The 16037-nt window shown below is 43.4% G+C and overlaps 1 protein-coding gene across 1 annotated transcript in view; it reads left to right on the top strand.

Moving 5' to 3' along the window:
* The window catches only part of LOC8052190 (hemocytin), a 166826-nt gene extending 150911 nt beyond the window's left edge, over window positions 1-15915 (top strand). The window contains exons 67-75 of the mRNA XM_042294055.1: window positions 178-378; window positions 1591-1688; window positions 1780-1896; window positions 2846-3064; window positions 6662-6754; window positions 9572-9700; window positions 10027-10081; window positions 10211-10354; window positions 15566-15915. Coding sequence (XP_042149989.1) covers window positions 178-378; window positions 1591-1688; window positions 1780-1896; window positions 2846-3064; window positions 6662-6754; window positions 9572-9700; window positions 10027-10081; window positions 10211-10354; window positions 15566-15762 — 1253 coding nt within the window. The 3' untranslated portion in view covers window positions 15763-15915. The remainder of the gene's footprint in view (window positions 1-177; window positions 379-1590; window positions 1689-1779; window positions 1897-2845; window positions 3065-6661; window positions 6755-9571; window positions 9701-10026; window positions 10082-10210; window positions 10355-15565) is intronic.
* The last annotated feature ends 122 nt before the right edge of the window (window positions 15916-16037 follow it).

The raw sequence follows: 16037 nt of genomic DNA on the forward strand, positions 1-16037 counted from the left end.
ATGTGTAATGTTTTCTTATAATGCATTAATTAATGTAGAGGAACCAGTTACTCTGAAATGGCACCATAGTTTAGCTGAGTAATTAATCAAAGCGTGTTTCACAACTGCATGCCCCGCAAAGTTGCAGTCTTGCGGCATGAATGAGCACATTGACACCGGGACACTGACCTCTTTCAGAATGCGACCTCAAGCAGTGTCCGTCGCTGCAGTGGCCAGCCAACCTCGAGCAGGGTCTCGAGGCATTCGTGGAGCTCCAGGGATGCTGCAACAAGGTGTCGGTTCGCTGCAACCCCCAGCGCTGCCAGGACATGCCAAACTGTCCGCCGGATACGGAGCTCCTAAACGAACCGGGGGAGTGCTGCACCACTTACAAGTGCGGTAAGTGAGGTGCACACGGGACGCCTGGGAAAGATATCTGGTTCGAAAATTATGTTGTCGCGATGCTTCTTTTCATACCGTGACCGTAACTGAGGCTCTGAGTGCTGCAACGATGCACTTTTGGCACTGCTTAATTGGCTCCGTTGAAGCTTAAAAGGGAAACGAAGTGTAAGTTACAAAAAATGAACAGTGGCAACTAGAAGGGTCCGTACATCACATTTTCATATTGCAAATCCAATACTAAAATTTAAATTTAACTGCAAATCAAATTCCAATATTTTTTAATAAAGATATTTTACCTTTAACGTGAATTGAGCGTGGACACCTGCGGAGGCATGGCTGAAAAACCTTTCGACTAACCATACCCATGAAAAGGGACAAATTTAATAAATTAAAAACTTCTGACAATTCACATACGTTCACTAAGCAAAAAAAAAAAAGGACTCGATAGAGGACAAATATCATGTAACACATAAAAAGCAAAGCAATGACCACCTTATAAATTTTTAATATATCCGAGTTTGTTTTTAATGGAACTTTCCTTTAAAATCGAGGATAGCGCAGTAATTTTCTTTACCGAAGGAGACTGACCTACAGCAGTGAGGAAAATATTCGAAACAATCGAGCCAAACGAGGTGCTCCGAAACGTCAGCCATTTCTCTTAGCTCACCGGTGTAAAGCGGCAAAGCTTGATGCATGCGTGTTGAAGCACTGCCATGAAGCTTTACACCAAAGCACTGGTGCAAAGCGGTGAAGCTCGAAGCGAGACATCGGAGTATTCTGGACATCATCCGTAATTTTCGAATATAAAAAAAAAGGAGTTGAATATATTGAACAGTAAAAGTGTGCCGCAAATCGAATCGAGTAGCATACACAGTTCGCAAATGATTCAAAGTTTCGAATGAGTGAGCATCCCTCTGTAGTCACTAGTAGGATGAGAACAGCATGAAGAAGTGTCTCGCCTCTAGCACATGCTCGCTACATTTCGAGCAAGTTCATCTTACTCGAAATGTACCAAGGTATTAGTGAGGAAGTGTAGAACAGGACACATTTCGCTGAAAGCCAATGAATCAAGTTTCACAAGCGTGGTGAACTCGCTCCATGCTCATGTTTTGAGCAAATGTGCCCCCCCAGGCTTGTATGAAACTCAGAAAAGCTTGCTTTGTCACAGTCTTGGGAGCTTCTACTCAGTTCCCACTATGTTCTTTGCAGTTCCCAAAAACAAATGTGCTTACATTCACCAGTACAAGGTTGTGAATGGAATGCAGATGAAACTGCACCCGGCCCAGCAGTACCAGAAGATGTATCCGGTAGGTCTGCAATATGTGTTCCCTGCAGTAATTATTGTTCCTTTAGTCACGGGGCCTTTTCACACCGTTGTGCCTTAAATTTTTTCTTTAGCCGGAATCCAGTTGGTCAGATGGCCTGTGCACAAACTGCAGTTGCTCTCAACGTTTCAACCAGTACCAATACAGTTGCAGGGTGGAGGTTTGTCCTGGTGAGCAACAAGATACTGAGGTATGAAGTACTTCTAGAGTGGATGTTGAATTCTATATGTAATTATTTTGTGGTGTTTATGAAAGAGTCTGAAAAATCTAGACTAGCTTTCTCACAAAGTAAGTAATATAATGAATCATTGCTTTGCTATCTACAAATGATTAGTGATTGAGGAGTCAGGAATAACAGCCTCACCAAAATATATATACTAGCTGTGCTGCAGCACTTGACATCTCACATACCTAGAATGTATTGCTGATCACATTTTTAAGCATAAGCTTTTTCTTACCTACAGCAATCAATGCAGGGCCTTTGTCTAGATCATACTATTTTATTGTATTGAGTTACACTTATGCTTGACAAAAATGTAGACATGCATCTTAGTTTATATCAGTTCAAAAATCATGTGGGTAAATGAGCTACCACTAGCATGTTGAGAATCTAAGCGTTTTGATCAAAACTCTCATCTATAACACAAACAGAAATATCAGTAATGAAGACTTTTAGATCCATGGTAAAGTAATCTAATAGCCATGTCAGACGGGAAAGTAAATGTCATTTTGGTTGAATGTCAATCACCGCTCGGCGAATCAGCTCGTGTGGTTCTGCACGTGGCGCCTGCACACGCAGCGTGGCATATTAAACGCGCGGATTGGACAAGCTGCAATGTCATTTTGCTTAAATGTCATTTAACGTGCCCGTCTGACAGGGGTATAAAATGAATTTTTACATTAACTCCATCGCAAGTGTTTTTCTCGTACTCGTGCAGTAAATTGCAACTTCCTTAACAGCAGAATATTATTGCAGAGGTATATTATGGTGCAAGTAGACGTGAATCGATCGCTCTGAAAAGTGATGTCGTGAAATTGCCTTATTAAATATGCTTAAATTTTGCCATGTAACCTATTTACAATGTATTCAAGTTCAACTGTTGATGCTCAGACACTTTCTATATTACTGTCATTTCAAGGACTATGAGTACACTGTGGACACTCGTGCTTCTGGAGTCTGCTGTCCAAAACAAGTACGGACAGCATGCAAAGGAGGAGGTCTAGTGTACAAGATTGGATCCGAGTGGGCTTTGCCAGGGGAAAAGAAGTGCCGGTCTTACCGGTGCGAGAGGTCGCCCACCACGGGAGAAGCAGTCAAAGCTGTTCTCACCCAGATCTGCAACACAACCTGCTTGCGTGTAAGCTAAACTGATTTTCTTATATTCACTTTAATTCTCGGATAATGTAACGAGCCTCACATGAAATTATGATACCCATCTCATGTTACATATATACAGGGTGTTTCACGTTAGAGACACAAAAATTCCTAAAATTTGTGTATTCGAGGCAAAAGGATACTTTTCTTGGGACCACATTACTCGTGGTGGAAGACGTCAGAAAATGCACGATATTTACTAATTAGTTTGCTAATTAACTAGAAATGACTATTTAACTTTTTAATTTGTGAAAATAGACATATGGTTCCAATTAGAAACATGCTGAGAGTCATTGAAAACCCCTAAATACCGTATTTATTCTAATATAAGGCGGTCACGATTATAAGGCGAGGGGGCAGTTGAAGGACCCAAAAAAAAAGAAAAAAATCGTCATATTGCTATACTGAGCTTCGAATATAAGGCGGGGTATGACTTTGAGACTACGGATTTTGGAAAAAAACCTCACCTTATATTCGAATAAATACGGTACGTCATTTTCACAAAGACTGAGCAGGTGAGAAGCGTAGTAGTGCACTAAAGTTACCACACGTGGAGCAAACGCAAGCCTAGTGGTTGGGTAAGATGCCCGCGGGATTTTTCCATCTCTTATGAGAGCCTCAGCCTTCTGCCTGCTCCATCAGTGGTAACTTTAGTGCACTACTACTACAGTGGCTTAAAGGGGGTAGTGTGGTTACCGCGTAGCCTCCACCATGCATTGGGAATGGCCGCTCCTTGGAAGACGGTGTAGGTTTCGCTTCGATCCGTAGCACCGCTAGGGTGCCTCCATCGGCTGGCAGATAGAGACACCCTAACACGCTTATAACTAATATAAATATCTCAAAAACAATTATTTGTTTCCGGTGAACTTTCAACGTCATGATTTGTGTTTGAAGGTGAACAGAAATGTGAAACTAGCAGACGACACTGTAGTCGTCTGCTGCGATTCGGCCGGAGCTGGCTGGAGCCAAGCTGACCAAGCGGCCAAGCCGGAGCCAAAGCCGGAACGACGGTGCTGCAAGCGCCAGCGCCACCCGCGGCCGTCTTCCAACGCTGTGCCGCTTCTCTAGCTTCGTTCGTTACACTACCCCCTTTAAGCCACTGTACTACTACGCTTCTCACATGCTCAGTCTTTCTGAAAATTACTGATTTAGAGGTTTTCAATGATTCTCATCGAGTTTCTAACTGGAACCATATGTCTATTTTCACTAATTAAAAGTTAATTAGTCTTTTTTAGTTAGTTAGCAAACCAATTAGTATGTATAATAAATTTTGTGACGTCTGCCACCACCAGTAATGCGGTCCCAAGAAATTTACCCCTTTATCTCGAATACACTAATTTTAGGAACTTTTGTCAAACCTATATGAAATGTATGTCATACGAAATATGATATGCATAAAATTTTATAATGATGTGCTGTGGGCTTCACTTGAGTTACAGAAAGAGATGTGCACCTCAAGTATGGTGGGTATCTTATGAACAGCATGCATATTTATGTGTGATTCAGACTTGGCAAGAAAACAAATATAAATGGTCCAAGAAAAAATAGAAGCTTTATTACATAAGACTAGTTTTTTCTTATGGTTAGCGCCAAGTTCAATATGAAAGTGTAGAATAAATGTAGGGATCATAGCTTTCCAGAATTTTGTTTAAATTTTTTAATATCTAATTTTCTTAAATTTTTAGTGTGGCGTTTACTCCCAGGGCATACAGCGATGAATGCAAAATGTTATCCTTCTTGATTCATGCAAGAAATAACTTGCAGTGCACAAATAAAAGCAGACGCATCCCAGGCAATGGATGTCCTCAACTTGTTTTTATATGCTGCAATATTTTCTTCATCACCCATTTTAAGTAAAAATGAGAATCAAACTGATGAGGTGAATTGACATTATTTTTCATGCTTCTTGGATTATTAAAAAAAACATGGTTTGCATAACTCTGGTATGTTTTATTGCAGTAGATCTGCTTGTGCCCAATGCTGATATTTATAAATGAACACTGCAATTCTTCCATTAAAATTATAAATTATTTTAGTGTTGTGTGAATATTCGAATTGTAGTTTTGCATATGACGCAATTAAATATTTGCTTCGAGATGAACTGCGATATTCATACGTATCGTGTTGATCCCGGCAAGTTAGCCCCGTTGAGTGCTTTTTTACCAAATACCTGAGCACTGCGGGGAAGCAATACCCCCCAAGCTTGCGGTCTTTGTGGGTATTGCTTCCCCGCAGTGCACAGGTGCTCGGCGAGAAGCGCACTCAATGGGGCTAACTTGCCGTGATCATGCAAGCATGTGTCAGGCAGCAATGTCGTGACAATCCGTGGTCATCATTCGTGCTTGTATTCTTTACAGCGATAGCTGTTAGTACCCCTTCCCGGCAAAAAAATGCTAATGTACGAACGCCAAACTTTACAGTAGAGGCACTGCTCTCCTCCTCGTTGTTCCTCACACACGACAGGGCTCTCCCTCCCTACCCCCTCCCCCACTGTAGGCCGCTTATGTTTTAAAACACCCACGTGATTATGGAAAGAACGCTCCTCCTTCCCTTCCCCCCTTCCCACAGCTGCCGTTGCGAAATGCCAACGTGGTCGTGCTGTGCGGACACGCTACCTCACCTGCCCACAGCCACCGCCCAGGTTCCCATCTCGTGTTCTCTCCTCGCCTCTACAGAACAGCTAGCGCACATACTTTTGCTTCTTCCACCACAGGTGCGGTCACAGATACCCCTGCTCTAAAAGAGTGTTTCATCCCCCCCCCCACAGAAAAAAAAAAACACAATCATTCCACCAAAGCACACATCTTCTCACACACGTCTCCTACATACATTCCACTGAAAACAAAAAACTCATTGCAAACATTGTACAGCATACTGGCTGAAGGCAAATGTCCTTCAACATTCCTTTCCACAATGCAGCAGCCACCGCGGTCAATCGCAGCGCATTGTGTGACCGTTTGCAATTTTTGTTGTCTAATTTAAAATCAAAGCAAGAATATTTGCATACAGCAAACAGATTTATTAATCTCCTAGATTAGGAAGCTGACAATTTTGTCGTTAACATGCCATAGTTCATAAAAATAGCTACATTAAAATTAAGTGAGCTTACAAGTAGACTAATGGAAGTTTGGGAACAACCTGAATGACTTCAGTTGAATCTTCATTTAAGCGTTGTGTTCGGTAGTGAAAAGCCTGAAACAAACTAATCGATATTCAATTCAAAATTATTTGGCCAAAACCACTAACCGTTTCGATTCTACTTCAAGCTCAAAGCCCCATATTCACACGACTAAATTACTAATGGACGAAGAGCGTGTTGGTGCGGTTCAAGAATGAAGAAAAAATAAACATGTAGGACGAAAGATGGGGTTTTGTCATCTTCGTCCTCCACGTTTATTCTTTCTTCAATCTTGACTAAATTATTCGAAGCAATCTTTCTACATGTACAACTGCCTCAATGAAGTATTGTCTCTGTGGATGTACTCCATTCACAATCACAGTTACTATAAAGTCTAGAAATATAGACAGGACAGGATGAACCAAAATGATCAAGGCCTCACTCCACATTTTTTGTTTGCAGAGTGAAAAATATGTTGAGCCTCGTCCTGGATCAAACGACTGCTGTGGCCGCTGTCTTCGTGAATTTTGCGAGGAGAACCACAACCTCTACCAGGTAAACTGCGTGATGGTTACAAATCAAGAGGTATTTTTAATGCGAAAGCATTAACTGTCCCATATGGAGCAAACCAACGTCATCAGCTTTGAAGCCACGCCAAATGGCATGTTGCCCTGTCCCCATGGAGCGAAGCCTGTTGTCTGTAGCAAAACTCTGATGAATGGGCTCCCATTGGCTGGTGCGTCATCAAGGAACGGGGCTCCCACTGGCTCTCGCGCGGCGTAGTTCCAAGGGACGCCACCAGAGAAGCCCTCTCCATGGCGGCGCAGTGCACGCAGCGGCCGGGCCGCCGATAAAGGTGTATCCACACGACAGACCAAATTGCTGTTTTGGTCCGCGGGCCGCGCATCACGTGATCTTACGTCACCGTTCTTTGAGGTCCGCCGGCGGTCCGCGGCCCGCGCTTCTGAGAAATGCCAAGCGACTTTCTCGCTAGGACCTTGACGGCGGACCGCGGCGTTTTTAGTATAATTGAAGCGCTAAGTCTGGCAACAAGCTGACTTTTGTTGTTTGGATTGGAATCCAAAGCAAAAGTCGTTTTCTTTTGGCGCCAACTGTTGAAGACGAAGAAGCGGAACCTTTTGTTGTGAGACGATGCAACTTTTTACTTCATCGCGCTCATGGAGCAATTCCCCGCTCTGTGGGACAGTAGTCGCGACGACCACTCAAATAATCATCTAAAGATGTCCCCATGGCTTTTTCGGTTTACTTAAGTCCTCCTCGTCCCCAGTAGTCAACGCCAGGACCACCGCGGCCAAACGTCTCTTTCGTTCAACCTCCATCTTGGCTCCTTACAAATAGCCTCAAAGCAGCTCGCTGCATGCGTTTGGCAGAGTTGTGAGGTCGAGGGTTAGATCGGGCCGTTCGCTCTGTCGTCTGCTCTTTTGGTCCGCCGTGTGGACGCTCATTGCAGCCGGGCGGCCCGCAGGCCGCAATTCACCTGATCAATCGGTCCGCGGCCCGGTCCGTCGTGTGGATACACCTTAATAGGTGCGGTAGTGTCGGCCTGGCCGCACAGCCCGCTCGGGCAAACTCCGGAAAGGCTGAACGGCCAAGCTCAGCGCGGCACAGCCACTTCACGAGAGCGTGCGAGACTGCTTATGTGTAGGAATGCAAAACCATTCCTACACGCAGTGCATTCCTACAAGGAGCGTGCCACGTCTTCCTTTTCCACGTGGCACTCTGGCACTGACATCACGCTCCTCCACTGCACAGGCGCGGCGCACCCCCTGGCTCCACGGCTTCTGTGACGATGCATCTGCATTGCTGGGCTTTTCTTTGTGCTTTATTTCTGAGGCACGTCCGCTTTGAACTCGAGCAGCCCCGCTGGTTTCCGTGACGAAGCATTTGATATAGACGAGTTGCAGCCTATGGGACTTTAGGCGCCGTTTTGCTCAGCCAATGGGAAAATGGGAATTTAGGTGCCATTTTTTGCTGCTACAGACAATGGCTACAGACACCGCTGGCTTCACTCGATGAGACAGTTAATGCTTTCGCATTAATATATATGTAAGCCCTGTCCTCGTGAGGAGTATTCTGGTTTATACCATAGCTAATTTTTTTTCACAGAGATATCCTCACTTCACTCTTTTTCACAGAGTTCTGTTTCCTATAACTACATTAATCTTGCAACAGTTTCATGTCACTGTTGAGAGCACGCGCTGCTAAATAAGTTTGCAACCAAAATGAGTAAATGAAATGTTATGGGATACAAGTAATCAAAAGTTTTCAGTCATGAGGCCTCAGCAAATGTCTTTAAGTTGCCCATGGGCCTGATCTTGTTTAGGAGTTTTGGTACTATGTAGCTCCTACGGTAGTTTAGAAGCTATACAAAGGATTTTATGTTTTTGGATAGATTGGAAAAACCCAAGAAAACGCTCGCTGCTACAATTTTCGTAATGTCAAAATGTAAAAGAAAAGAAAAAAAAAATTGTATTTTACAATTAAGTTCGGTTAGAGCACAGGGTCAATGAACCTGAGAGAATGCCACCCTAACTTCCTCTCAAACCTTGGATGTTCGGCAAGAAGAGCCTTACTGTCTCTCTCGATCAAGGTGCATTCAGACAACAGGTCATTATACTTCCTAAGTTATGACAAAATCCGGTTCCAGTTTCCAGTTTGGACCATACTACATATTTGTGCTTCTCGGGGGAAGGAGCAGTTGTGCTTTTGAAACAGTGAAAGCTATGAACCGTAGAGATTTCATAGGAGGGGAATTACACTCTACCACTCCACCTCATGCAGACATGGGGTAGAATGATGGAATAGGATGAGAAAAAAACAATTGCTTCCTATAGCGACTACCTACCTCCAGGGGTTTTGTGATTTTAAGGTATTGACATTTATTGAAGCAACACTTGTTTGCAAGTTTTGTAGTGGGACAGATTAGTATTGCCAATGCTGAACAGCTGTAGAAATATCATTTGATACAAGCGCATTCTTTCGAATCTCACACAATCACACCCAAATATTGATTTTTGTTTATTTTTGAAAAACGAAAACAGTGCAAATTGAAACTGATTTTCGAAAAATGGGCGATTAGCAGAAATAAACTTCGGTAAACTCTGAATTTTTAGCAGTAAATGAACTCAGAAAAACGCCTTCCGAATTGGACGAGAAATAAACTCTGAGAACAAAAGCCTATAGTTATGCCCAATACGTACACAGATCCAAACGACATCTACAGTTGACCGTTTGCCTGCTGATTAAGAGCAGTTTCATTGGCATAAAGCTGGCTGTTAGCTTTCACTCGCCAACTGCTTGCTGTAATGGTTTAAGGAGAAACCTTGAAGATAACCGGACTCTGCTTTCCAGGTTGGTGAAAAGTGGACCTCTACCCTGAGACCCTGCTTCAGTGTCCACTGCCTTCGCGGAGTATCTGGTGCCGTAGAGATGAAGTATACACTGAAAACTTGCCCCCCGCTACCTTCAAACTGTCCCAAGGTGAGGCCACATTGAAGCTCTGACTGACCTGAAAAACACTGTACCATCGTGGACACAGCTGGCTAGAGCGCCGGCAAGCGCAGCGGTGTCATCTGCTTTTCAAATCACGCAGATGACCAAGGGGGGAGGGGGGGGGGGGGGGGATCACAAACTGGAAGAAAAATCAATATCCTAGTGGAATTGCGAAGCTGGATCTCTCTCAAAGAGCATATGGCACTGGGAATACGGAACAGTGACAACTTGCACGTTTTAGACAGCTGTGTCCACAATATTATCTCCCCCTTGCTGCTGTTAGTCACTCGCTTCTACCATGTTCTATTTTCTAGAACAACATTGTCCGTGACGAGACAGGATGCTGTCAAAAGTGCCAAGTCACACCAGGTAAATTGCTCTTCATAACAAAATATTTTGAGAAAGTTAAAAAAAATATTTGCAGTCATATCTTTAAAAGTATATGGAGACGACTTGGACAAATGTTCATGCAATGTAATGTTTTCTTTCTTTTTGCAGGCTCCTGTAGGCCTCACAATGCTGCCAACTCACTGCAGTACTTTACCTTGTCAGACAGATCACGCGGATTATGTTCAAACTCTGAGCCAATTCCAGATCTTAAGGAGTGCACAGGCCAGTGCTATTCAAGTACCATCTATTCACATGGTATGCTATTTCTTCTTGTAACTTGTAATGAAGCATGGAAAAAACTTGTAATGAAGCATGAAAGCATGTGCATGTCCTGCATTAATTTCTCTTGTCCTGTACCTTGGAGCACTCTTTTTCATCTCATTCAAGCACACCCCTCTTGCACAGTATGCCTGATAAATGAAATCATTGTGCAAAGTGTTTTTGTTGGTTTCATCTAAGTAGCAGTTCGTCATTGTACAACCACAAGGAGCAGATATTAATATGGTAATTAAATTTAAATTTCCACTATTTTGAAAAGAAAACCATTCTCAGCAGATGGTTATGGACGGCAGTATAGACCGTTCCATTAGGGTCATAGCAGAGAGGGTAAAAGAGAAAAAAAATGCACTCCCCCTCTCACCCCGCACGTCGTCCGCTCCGCCGAGCGGGCTGTAGCTAGCGTCTGGCTGGCATGCAAAACTCTGTTTAAAATCGCGTCATTTTGGAACTTTCAAGCGCAGATGCGCAGATTTTGGTATGCGAGTTGTCGTGTAATATTATGCTAGGTAAAAAGACTCACAGGGTCCAATTGCGCTGTTACCTGCGTGCAAATTAAAAAAAAAAAGAAAATAAGGAAAACTGTGTCAGATTGGCCGGTCTCTTTGGCGAAAAGTAAATCCGGTTGCTGTACCTTTTTTACTATACAAAAGTTCGTACTGGTGTAGGCCTTTAGCGACCTTGAGTGGAAGTCTGAATTAATAAATAAAACGTGCTCTCCTGCCGCAATACAAGCAGTAGTTGAGAGTAGTACTGCCGGCTGACTCAACTGCTATTTAAGTAAGGAAAAAAGATATGCTAGTTGATCATTTAGAAAAATAGAACAACAGAGAGCTATAGGCTGATTTTGGAGTAGCCACAGCTATTCTAAGAACGCGAACCACTTCACAACGGCAGCCACGAGATAGAGTTTGATGTTCGGTAGAGCCCGCCGATGCAGCCCAAAGATGGAGAACGGCAACCTCCCAGTTTGTCGTCTGCTAGCGGAGTCGGGCGCGTGCCCTCTCTCTCGTTTTACCCCGCCGAACCTGCTGAACTTCCCGGATGTGTGGAGAGGGCGATGCCGTCGAACAAAATGGTGCCGCCCAGAGAGCGCTAAATGGAATGGTCTATAGTTGTTGGCCATAGGCGTGCACAGGGGAGGGGGGGAGGGGGAGGGAGGGCAAGCGTGCTATGGCCTCTCCTGATGACTCCAGAGGGGTGCAAAATCACTAAGGTTCTATTTTTTGTTGTGCAACACAACAAAAATATAACCTTGCTGAATTTGCACCCCTCCGGAGTCATCAGGGGGGGCCATAGCATGCACCCCCCACTGTGCACGCCTATGTTAGTGACAGGTTAAGAATGCAGTAGAAGCATCCGCTTCCAGCACGAGCTTTCTACCTCCAATAACACATTGGTCTCTCATGAGTGCCGTATACACAGCCAAAGAACGATGAAAGGCAATGAGTGCATGCTAGAAGCAGTTTCTAATGCATTCTTAACCTGTCACCAACTAGACTATAACCAAAAGGGTGTGTAATGAATAAAAAGAATCTGCATTCAAAACCCAGTCTTTTGGCCTGCATACATAAACAAACCATAGCAGGAACCTGAACCTCCGTCAGAATGTGACGCTAGCAGTGGTGATAAAATGCAAAAGTTAAAGCATATGGCATTACCTGGATGAAAAGATACAAAAGAAAAACACAATTTCTCTTTGAACCAAAGTCCACCTAAGCTCAATGTATCGAGTTATGCGCGTTAATATGAACCCCATTAATATGGATACACCACTATATGGACACCATTTTTGGGGACAAACTGGGAAAATACATGCATTCTTGTGTCACTATTATGGACGACTCACATTATGGACGATTTTTGGGGGGAACGGAGGTGTCTATATTAACAACACATATCACTGTATTTATCAAACGGAAGTTTGAGATTGTGGGCACCTGTAGCAATTATGCCAGTGAAAAAAATCTGTCAGCAAGAAAGAAAACAATGTTGTCTTTCTGACAAGTTTTTTCACTGAAATAAATGCTACAGCGCTCACAATCTCAAATTTTGGTTTGATGAATATTAGGCTTAGGTAGAACACAGTGCAAAGTTGGGCAAGTTGGTTATGCATGACGAAAACTGCATAATGAATATGATGAAGAAAAGAGAAGGGTACACAGATGAAGTGCTGACTGTCAAGTGTTTTGGAAGAACGCCCATCTGCATAGTCGCACCAAAAAAAAATACATCAGATCACATATGACCGCCATAAACGCAAGCTCACAGTCATAAAGAGTGACCAAAGTCGTGCTGATACAAGTCTCTTGATCCTTCGAAATAAAACAAAAACAAAAAACGGTTATCTCTAGTAGTCAACTGGTGACATTGTCAAGCTAGAATTGCGGTTTCACCTGAAAGATGCGGGACAACATCGTCACCAGGGTCGCTACTTGTCAGACGGAAAGATTCTTCGCGTTATGACATTATAAGGGAAGGAGCCGAAAGATTGCCGCGGAATATTCTTTTCTCACAAACTCGCAGATTTGTTTGTTGTAGTGACGTTTTCATTAAAGGGATGAAAAGTCCCTACCACTCCCTAGGCACAGAACAAGGGCGCGCGGAGAGGACTGTGGTTCATACGTGTGATGTCACGACAAAGTTCATCACCTGCGACCAACAGGTTTGATGGTTTCCAAAAAGCATAGCGGAAGCTTGGGATAATTGCATTCTAAAATCAACACCGTCGATGTTGACAGTCCGATATTATTCTTAATTTTGCCGATAAAGCAGAACTTACTAAAAAAAGTTCTTGCAGTTCCTTTAATTTCTATCTGCCTTTTGAACATGATCAAAGTGTAGCCTAATGTAGCTAGATCAGAACCAGCTGAGTAGCATTGTTCACTTTCGGGCATATTTCGCTTTCGGGCAGTTGTCCCCCCATCGGCAGGATAAAACCATTTTACTGCTTTTTTCTTAGGTTAGCCAAGCTGGGATTAATTCTGCTTTCATCCACAGGAATAAGAGTAATGTCACGTTGTCAATATTGACAGTGATGTTTTAAGAACACAATGAATCTAAGCTTCTATCATACACAATCGAACTTGTCACTGTCTATTCGAACACGCACCATTGAATTTGTCGCTCATAACTGATAATCCTGACCCTGACGTCGAGGGTATAAGAACACTAAAAGGATGCCACTGAATGCGCTTGCACACTACGAGCTCTAGCACGAATCTCTCTTGAAAGTCAGTCATGGCCAGTTTATAGAATGTGAACCGTTTTAATTCCAGAACCTCTAGAACCATTATTTCCAAAAATTGCACGCTGTGCTGTTCCTCGTCGCCAATCAGTTGGAACACCTTCAAGCTGGGGTGTCAAACTGGGGGGACAAGAAAGGGAGTGTGTCGCTCCCCCCCCCCCCCCCCCCCCCCAAGTGGCCTCCAAAGAGGTTGCAAGGGTCATAAAGGGGGAGGGAGTGAGGCGATCGCCACAGCCTTAGACAATAGCCTCCTATATAGTGCCTATATTTTTAAGAAAGCTATTATAAAAAAAATCGGGAAAAGGGATAACCCCCTCCCCTCTCTCCCGAACCTTTTCCACTCCATTTTGTGCGTGTGCGTGTTGGTTGTACCCCTTTTTATTTCCCTTCTCTCGGTTTTTCCTCGCCATACCCCGCCGCCTCCTTATCTCTCAAACACTACTGTCGTCACTAGTACACAAACCGCCTCTGGGTGACCTTGGTGACATTGTTGACAGTGCCGGATGATGAGCTCTAAAGCATACACCACGCACAGCTCCACAGTATCACAAAGTTCAATCTTCGCCTCAATTCCGAAGCTAAGATTTTGGCCTCAAATAACTCTTTCCCAAAGTTGTGAAGCGTCACTTTGTCGTCACCAATAACTTACAAAAACGACGATCTCGCGACGAGAAAGCTCGGAGTATTCACAGCCTGCCTAGGTACAATCTAGACAGCATAGACTCTAACACAGCATAGGGATGCAGGGACATGCAGGCGCGATGTCATCAGTGCAGCCGTTCAATCGCCTGGCCCCACTTGCGTTTCACAATCTTGCTGGAATTCTAACACCAAGAGAGTTTGGATGATTGAAATCTCGTCCCACGTGATGCCATCGTTGCGAGAGACCAATCAGCACGCTCTGTGAGCTTCAGCCCCAACTTTGTGTGTGACGAGTTTAGCAACCCAGATAACTGAGACCATTCTTTATTTCGAGGAATCAAGAGATCTGTATTAGCACGCCTTCGGTTACTCTTCATGACTGTGAGCTTGTGTTTTCGAGCAGTTTCAATATGAAAGGTCATGTGATTTTATGTATTTTTTGTCTGGTGTCCGCACACTGATGCCATTACTTCCAAAATAAACAGTTGACATTTAGTGCTCCGTCTGTGTACTCTTCTCCGTCCCTCAATGTTTTTATTGCACTGTTTTTTTTTGTAATCTGGCATAGGTAGACATCAGCTCATAGAGCAATTCTGTTCTACTTTTGTATTTTTAATCCCGGTACAACGTCATGGGATCAAACTTTCACATTTTATCATCACAGCTAGCGTTAAGTCTGGTTAAGCTTTCTGCAGTGCTTTATGCGGGCCAAAAAACAAAGTTTCATTTTCTCTATAACCTGGTACATCATACTACTACTAATAGAATGCAGTGTCCGAGTCTGCCACTATGAGTATTAACATGGGATCACCTTTTTCAGGAAGTGATTTGAGTTGATTTAACTTGATTTTTTGTTCAATTAATTAACAACCGTTACTGATTTGTGTTACCTGTTCATACTGCACAAACAAGTGTTTATTTTCAATTAATAGTTTTAGGCTGTTTTTCCAAATAAATAAATATTATAAATAAAATTTCTACACCTGACATTTAAAATTGAGACACAATGTAAGGGTTGCCCGAGAGAACAACTAAGGATTAATATAGTCCACATAGAAAAATCATTGACATCTAACCGAATCTGGTAGACAATCTAGACTCTAGTCGGCCTTCAGCAAATTGCAGGTCTTTTGGTCAGGGTCTGAATCCACCAGCCAGAAAGTTGTTGATGCGGCACTTACCCTGAAGCCAGAGTTGGTTTCTTATATTAACAAAAAAAAGGTGAAGCCCATGTCTTGGCTTGTTTTGATGCCTAGACGTCTTAACAAACCACTTCTCCGTTCTTTGTTGCTCCATTTCAGACACCAACAACTTCACGAGCTCGTGCAGATGCTGCACAATCATGAGTGCCGTCCAGAGAACGGTGACACTCACTTGTGGAGACGGCTCCAAGATTCAGAAACAGTATCAGAACCCAACGGAATGTGCCTGCACGCTTTGTGGGGAACCGGCGAGGGGTTCCACCGGCATTGGCAAACCCCCCACGCCTCTTTGATGACACATTTCCCATTCATTCATCCATCTTCATTCAATTTATTTTTAAAAACGCTTTCGTCTTTCTCCCAAAAGGAACAGCCCCACGAATGTCTATCTTACAGGTAAAGCGGCGTTTCTGTCTGTAATACATTGCAATAAACTCCTCGTATTTAAACTCTACCACCTGTGCGAGCACCATTCCACCCATTAGTGATTCTAAGACTGCCATCACCATCACCAAATAATATTTTAGGGCTTTAATGTAAAACAACTTTTCATGGCAATTAAAGTTAC

Source organism: Ixodes scapularis, unplaced genomic scaffold, assembly GCF_016920785.2.
Source record: "Ixodes scapularis isolate PalLabHiFi unplaced genomic scaffold, ASM1692078v2 PGA_scaffold5__190_contigs__length_132052651, whole genome shotgun sequence".
NCBI classification, from domain to species: Eukaryota; Metazoa; Arthropoda; class Arachnida; order Ixodida; family Ixodidae; genus Ixodes; species Ixodes scapularis.